Source organism: Salmo salar, chromosome ssa22, assembly GCF_905237065.1.
Source record: "Salmo salar chromosome ssa22, Ssal_v3.1, whole genome shotgun sequence".
NCBI classification, from domain to species: domain Eukaryota; kingdom Metazoa; phylum Chordata; class Actinopteri; order Salmoniformes; family Salmonidae; genus Salmo; species Salmo salar.
This window is the reverse complement of record NC_059463.1, coordinates 42,357,012-42,364,728: the sequence shown is the minus strand read 5'-3', so window position 1 is coordinate 42,364,728 and position 7,717 is coordinate 42,357,012. Positions and strand designations below refer to the sequence as shown.

The 7,717-nt window shown below is 45.9% G+C and overlaps 1 protein-coding gene across 2 annotated transcripts in view; it reads left to right on the top strand.

Moving 5' to 3' along the window:
• Window positions 1-3,624: 3,624 nt before the first annotated feature.
• The window catches only part of LOC106583452 (voltage-dependent calcium channel subunit alpha-2/delta-3), an 82,463-nt gene continuing 78,370 nt past the window's right edge, over window positions 3,625-7,717 (top strand). For both annotated transcript variants that reach the window (XM_014167637.2, XM_014167636.2), the window contains exons 1-2: window positions 3,625-3,985; window positions 5,028-5,109. In XM_014167637.2, the coding sequence (XP_014023112.1) occupies window positions 3,849-3,985; window positions 5,028-5,109 (219 nt within the window). In that variant the 5' untranslated portion in view covers window positions 3,625-3,848. The remainder of the gene's footprint in view (window positions 3,986-5,027; window positions 5,110-7,717) is intronic.

Genomic DNA, 7,717 nt, shown 5'->3' with positions numbered 1-7,717 from the left:
TGACCACCACCTGACTCGGCTCTTACAAAGAGCAAGGGAGATGAATCTAAAGCTGAATTAAGACAAAGTTAAGCTCAGGCTCACAAGTATTACATACATGGGCCATGTTTTGACAGCTGAAGGCCTGAAGCCAGAAGGTGGAGGCAGAACAGCAAATGCCAACACCTACAGTCACAAAAGCAGAACAGCGACTGCTTGGTTTTGTAAATGACTTAGCCAAATTCTTACCTCATCTGTCTGACATGAGCCATTGCGTCAGCTGACCAATAAAGATGTGCTGTGGGAATGGCTTCCTCAGCCAGTACCAACCAATACTGAGGTACTATGACCTCTGAGGAAGTGACCCTACAATGTGACGCAAGTGACAAAGGCCTAGGGGCAGCGCTCTTGCAGAAGGGGCAGCCCATTGCATTTGCTTCAAGGACACTGACAAGCAAGGATATGCCCAAATTGAAAAGGAGTGCCTAGCCATAGTGTTCGTCTGTGACTGTTTTGATCAATGCCTTCATGGTAGGGACATTATCACGGTGCATACTGACCACAAGCTGCTTGAGGTTATCTTTAAAAACCTCTTCTGTCTGCCCTGAAGTGACTTCAAAGGATGATGCTAAAGCTTCAGCGTTATCAACTACAGGTAGTATACAGGCTAAGTTTGAAGATGTGAACCATGCTACTGATCAAAACATCTCCCCGCAGACACGGGATGCTAGCAAAGCTCGTTCAGCAGAGGACAAGACTTCTCTTTTATCCTAAGAGGCTGGCCGGACACAAGAAAGAGTACGTCCATCCTGGTGAGTGACTACTGGACATACAGAGACAAACTCACAATGCAGGAAGCGGTTGTCTACAAAAGCGACAGGGTGGTAGTGCCAGAAACTCTACGCCCGATGATTCTCTCTCGTACCCATGCAGGGCACTCAGGGGTCGAAGCCAGTTTCAGGAAAGCCAGAGACTCAGTATTCTGGACCAACATGAACCAAGAAATGAAACACTTTGTGGCTGTGTGCAGCATATGTAATGCTAATCTACCTAAGCAGCAAAGGAAACACTGCACCCACATGACGTACCAGCACATCCTTGGTCTAAAGTGGGAATGGATCTGCTCACAATAAAGAACGTTCCTTTTTGATTTATAGTGGACTACTATTCAGATTTTTGGGAGGTGGAGAAATGGATTGACACAACAGCCACTTGAATCAATGACTGTTGTAAGCTGCATTTTAGCAGATATGTTAGTGGTGTAGCAATGGATAATGGGCCCCAGTTCATGAGTGAAGACTTTGCTTTGTTTGTAAAAGCCTTGGAGTTCCATCATGTGACCTCCTCACCCTACCACAGTCAGAGTAATGGTAAGGCAGAGTCAGCAGTGAAAATAGCAAAGACTCTTATCACAAATACTATGCACGAAGGCAAAGATGTGTGGCAAGCCATTTTGGCGCGGAGAAATACTCCCACAGAGGGCTTCGGCAGCAGTCCTGTACAGCGCTTAATGTCTAGATGCACCCGCTCTCTGTTGCCAACAGCTCTCAAGCTCCTCGCACCAAAGGTCATTAGAGATGTTCAGGCACACAAACGTGCACGTCAGGACAAGTCAAAACATTACCATAACCAGCATGCAAAAAAATCTGCCTGTAATAAAACAAGGCCAAGCTGTCAGAGTGCTCCTGTCACCTCACGCCAGGGATGCCATATGGAGTCTTGGCACATGCATAGGGCACATCAGCGCAAGGTCATATGAAGTGGAAGTAAAGGGCTGAAAGTATGGAAGGAACCGGAAGGACATACCCCCAGTTCAGGAAAGCATTGGGCACAGGAGGGACACATGGGAAGACTGGGAATATCCTCTGGATGGTGCGGGCAGGACACATAATGAGGAGACGACAAGACCCCACCAGGGCAGTTATCTCTGCTGTTTGTGCCTCCACAATTTGGGGCTCCCGAACTGCACAGCAGTCTAAGGCACTGCATCTAGAGGTCTCACTACAGACTCTGGTTCGATTCCAGGCTGTCTCATAACCAGCCATGATTGGGAGTCCCATAGGGCGGCGCGCAATTGGCCCAGCGTCGTCCAGGTTTGGTCGGGGTAGGCCGTCATTGTAAATAAGAATTTGTTCATAACTGACTTGCCAAGTTAAATAAAGGTTAAATAAAAATAAAATAAATAAAAATTTCAGGAGGCTGTGGAAGAGGAAGGAGAGGCCCTGAGGATCCCAGAGGTGCCCAACGTTCCAGAGGTGCCCAACGTCCCAGAGGTGCCCGACGTCCCAGAGGTGCCCGACGTCCCAGAGGTGCCCAACGTCCCAGAGGTGCCCAACGTCCCAGAGGTGCCCAACGTCCCAGAGGTGCCCAACGTCCCAGAGGTGCCCGACGTCCCAGAGGTGCCCGACGTCCCAGAGGTGCCCGACGTCCCAGAGGTGCCCGACGTCCCAGAGGTGCCCGACGTCCCAGAGGTGCCCGACGTCCCAGAGGTGCCCAACGTCCCAGAGGTGCCCAACGTCCCAGAGGTACCCAACGTCCCAGAGGTGCCCAACGTCCCAGAGGTGCCCAACGTCCCAGAGGTGCCCAACGTCCCAGAGGTGCCCAACGTCCCAGAGGTGCCCAACGTCCCAGAGGTACCCAACGTCCCAGAGGTGCCCAACGTCCCAGAGGTACCCAACGTCCCAGAGGTGCCCAACGTCCCAGAGGTGCCCAACGTCCCAGAGGTACCCAACGTCCCAGAGGTGCCCAACGTCCCAGAGGTGCCCAACGTCCCAGAGGTGCCCAACGTCCCAGAGGTACCCAACGTCCCAGAGGTGCCCAACGTCCCAGAGGTGCCCAACGTCCCAGAGGTGCCCAACATCACAAAGGTACCCAACGTCCCAGAGGTGCCCAACGTCCCAGAGGTGCCCAACGTCCCAGAGGTGACCCAACGTCCCAGAGGTGCCCAACGTCCCAGAGGTGCCCAACGTCCCAGAGGTGCCCAACGTCCCAAAGGTACCCAAAATATGCTACCAGTGTGACACACTAGGACATGGGCTAACATGTTATGGGGACTATGTCCCTTAAGAGGTGGACAATGACATTTCTTTTTTTATAAAAAATTCAAAACATATTAAAAAAAATGATAATGTACATAGGTATTTTCACTCTGGTATTAAAATGGTATGAAGTGATCGAGCTAATTATATATGAAAAGGAAGATGTTAAGATAAAGGGCATAATGCCAACCCAGAGATGGCACTAGTGGGGCACCTATCTAGGATATATAAACAGGTGCATTATGAATGTCTGATTAGAATGTGGTGACCTGTAACATGTTATACCTGAGTAAAGGATTATGCTTGTATTTTACCTAACTCTCCAATGTGAGTTATTCACATACACAATAACTGTTGGGTCTAATAGTGTTGATGTCCTGGGGCTCTGTGGGGTGTGTTTGTGTTTGTGAACAGAGCCCCAGGACCAGCTTGCTTAGGGGACTCTTCTCCAGGTTCATTTCTCTGTAGGTGATGGCTTTTTAATGGAAGGTTTGGGAATCGCTTCCTCTCAGGTGGTTGTAGAATGTAACAGCTCTTTTTTTTTTATTTAGATCATTAGCGGGTATCGGCCTAATTCTACTCTGCATGCATTATCTCTCTCTCTCTCTCTGCCCTCTGGTGGTGAGCGGTTTGTGTCTATGTTCATAGGTCAACGCTCTCTTTCAGCACGCGGGTCCCTTCAGGAGTGACAACTGCCCCCTTGGATGCGGGACTGGCGCGAGGGAGGCACTGATAAATATGTGCCGGTAACAGGGGCTGCCGCTTTTCGCGCTGAGTGCGTTTTCGGGAGTAGAGAGGTACTAGCCATTGTACCAGGATCCGTGGTCGGGAATGCTCGTGAAGATGCTGTGGAATTGGAAGATCCTCGTTTCGCACGTGTGCTGCGCCAGCTTCCTTCTGTTCTGGATTATACTGGGCACGGCAGTGGTGGACGTGATAGGGTCCCAGCAAGGGATTCCTCTCTCAGTGTGAGTGGAGGGTGTCATATCTTAACATTTTAATTACTCAATAGTTACACCACATGTTGTTGAGTTTTTCAGTTAAATTTCCTGAAGTGTGTAAGCAGTAGATTTGTTATAGTAAAAATGATAAACAAGCTGAAAACATCAGCATGTAATAACAATGTAACAACAACTGCATAATACTAATAATAATTAATTGTTGTTATTTATTTATTAGTGTTGGTGTCTAACAAATAATTACCAAAAATAGACTTCTTTACCCTAACCCCAAGTCTGTTGCTGCTATAGATAGATAATATCTGGCATAATAACAGCGTAAGAACAACAAGTCTGTTGCTGCTATAGATAGATAATATCTGGCATAATAACAGCGTAAGAACAACAAATCAATCATATATCATCATATATGACACGGACACACTATTTAAATGTACAGATGTCTTTATCTTAAACTGATTGTTGTCCTTCTTTTAATCAAAATACAGATATGTCCTAAATAACTACTATACAAAACATGACATTAAAACCATGTTCATTAGTCGATGTTAACCCAGAGTGCTGTACTTTGGTCTGCATAGAGACACCACAGTCTACAATGTACAGTTTAAGGAAGACTTTAGCATCATAAACTATCCATTTCTAACACATCATAAACACCAAAGAAACATTAATAAACCGCTACATTGAATGATATCACTTATCTACAATGTAGGTCTAGTGTATTTGACATATTGTTGATGGACACAAATTCAACACATCTCAAAACAATTTATTTCTTATATGAGGGTCTTGTGTTTTTTTAAGAACAGTAGTATCTTCAAGAAAATAGTTTATACTCACACCAGCCATATAACACACAAACAACTTCTAGATTTCCATGGATCTATGATTTCATTTCTTGAGATTTGTTTTGACATTTCTGGTGCAGTTTTTGTATTCTCATTATCTCAGCTGTACATGATTGAAATGTGTGTGTAATGTAACAGAATATCCTGTGTTCATCTGAACTGGTATAATAACAATCTAGAAATGTTCTGTTGGTTTCCAGGGTGAAGTTATGGGCCTCAGCGTTTGGTGGAGAAATTAAATCAATTTCTGCAAAATACTCTGGATCCCAGCTGCTGCAGAAGGTATCTCTTTCTTTCCTCAATCTTAATCTCATTCCTATACATGCACACACAGACACACATACACTGTACGCTGTAATACTGCATTTTCATCTAATGGCTGCTGACACATTTCTGTGTCCCAGCTGAATACTGATGTGTTGTGTATGAAAGGACTCAGGTGTGTGGATCAGAGGCCCATCTCTTCGTGGGGTGGGGGGGGGTGTACTGGACACAGCCCATTAACCACAGCACTGTTTCTTCTCTCATCTCATCTCCAGTTCACTCTCTGGAGTAAAGAGTTTCAACCCCAGGATATAAATGTGACAAGGAGACAAATTGAATAAGAGTGTGTTGAGTGTGATGGGCTGTGATGGGTTGGGATGGGCTGGGATGTGCTGGAGGCAATGGGTGGGGTGCAGAGAGAGAGTGGGGAGAAGAGAGAGAGAAAGAGATGGATTTGCAGAAAAAAGCCCCTAAGTGAAAGTAAATGACCACTTGGCAGCAGACATGTGCTCCCGAGTGTGTACAGAGGTTATGGTTTCAACACTACAGCACATTTCATCCAACTGTATGTTGGGTAGGGTTGCAAAATGTGGAACCTTTCCAAAAATTCCCAGGTTTTCCAGAAATCCTGGTTGGAAGATTCGCAGAATCAGAAGGGAATAAGTAGATAATCTAAACCTAATGCTGGACCCAGAGCACTGGCTAGAGTACTGTAAAAGTACAGAGTTTGTGTTATCTTGGCAATATAGGCATTTTGAAGTTCAAGCACTATTTCTACTGTAGTGAACTCACTGAGCACTAATGTGCGTACTTTATGGGAAAGTCTGAGTTAAGCAGACGGATTGAATTAAAACTTGGCCATATGGCCCTATGTGCTTACACCTGAATGTAGACAGTCATTTTATTCCAACAGATTTTATGATAATTTTCCTTCAATTGAGCTTTAATTAAACACTGCATTTAAAAAATATATATATTATTCCAGACTTGCAGCAGTTTGAAATGAGTTTGATTGAAAACCAGAGATTGTCGATGACCACAGATAGAGGAAAACATGGGTCATATTCATTAGTGCACACCGTAATAAACTGTAGCAAAACATTTTGCAACAAAAAACATTTTGCTATGAAAATGAGAGTTTGTTATTTGGACAAGTTCAGGTAGTCCCTCCCTGTTTCAGTCCGTTTGGTTTGTAGTGAATACGACCCTCATATCTTCCATTCATACAGTAAGTGGTCTGTTGTGTAATGTGATTGAGTGTGAAGTCACTGGTGATGAGGAGATACATATCCCCATTTAGCTCTGTTCATCAGCCTCTCATCTGATTATAATGTGGAGCTTAGCTCAGCACCAGGCTGCTGCTGCAATACTCTAACATCCAACACTGTAGCAGTATACGGGTAGTGTGTGTGTGCTTGCGTTTATGTGTTGGATGGGAGTGTCTGCCTACCTTTTGACTGTCTAACGTCCCCAGCTGATCTTGTGTGAGAACAGAACACTCAGAGGTAAAATGTCCCCAGCAGTTGTTTTTCTTTCTGTGTATGTAAGCACTTTCCTCATGTTCCCGTTCACAGATGCATGACTGGTGTAGGACACCTTTCATCCAATCAGCAGACCTCTCCCACTCTGAGGGGCCAGTGAGGCGAGGTGGAGAGAGAGGCACGGCTGGATGGTTTTAGGGCTGATCATTAAGGATGATCATTAGGTGCTCTATTATGGGAAATTAGTAGATTTCCACACAGAGCTGAGCTGCTGTAGGGGCAACAGAACAGCAGTACGGATACAGACAGGAGGCTGTGTGTGACTCCTCCTCAGGCTTGGGTTCGGTCAGGCCTCATCTACACATCAGTCATTACCTTAATCAATAAACATCATCAGTTCTGTTGATGGATGGGGTTTAACCTCTCCCTGATGACTGGGGAGGGGCGGGGGGAGGAGGGGAGGACAGGCGTGAAATGAACTGTTCCGAGCCACTGCCGGCCCACACTCTTCCTTTCCCTGGGTCTAATTTCACCCCATGTACTGGGATTTGTGTATGTATGTGTGTGTTCTGCTCATCCATTCTCATTTCGACACTAAACCCACCACTGGTGTGCGTGGCCAAAGAGCTCTGTTTTCATATCAACTGACCAAGGCACCGGTTCCAATCCAAGTGCAAATGCCATTTAACAAACTCCAGACATTTCTATCTGTTGGATGACATGAAAACAGAGGTCTTTGGCCACACACACCAGTGGTGGGTTTAGTGTCGAAATGAGAATGGATGAGCAGAAAAGAACCCCATACCTACTGTAAAATATGGTGCTGGATCTTTGATGTTATGGGGTTACTTTGCTTCCATTGGTCCAAGGGGATGCAATTAAGGTCAACAGCATCATGAACTTTACCCAGTGGCCAAAACGCTGGCTGCCTCTGTCAGGAGGTTGAAACTTGGCTGCAAGTGGATCTTCCACCAAGACAATAACCCCAAGCATACATCAAAATCCACAAATCAACTCTCCGAGTATTCTCGTCAGGTATCCCACACGCCAGCCTCTGTAGCGCCGTCTCCTCCTCCTTCGGGGATTTGGGCCTGGTCCAGGATAATCAATGTCTTTCGCCTCTGACTAATTGAAGTAGAAGTCCT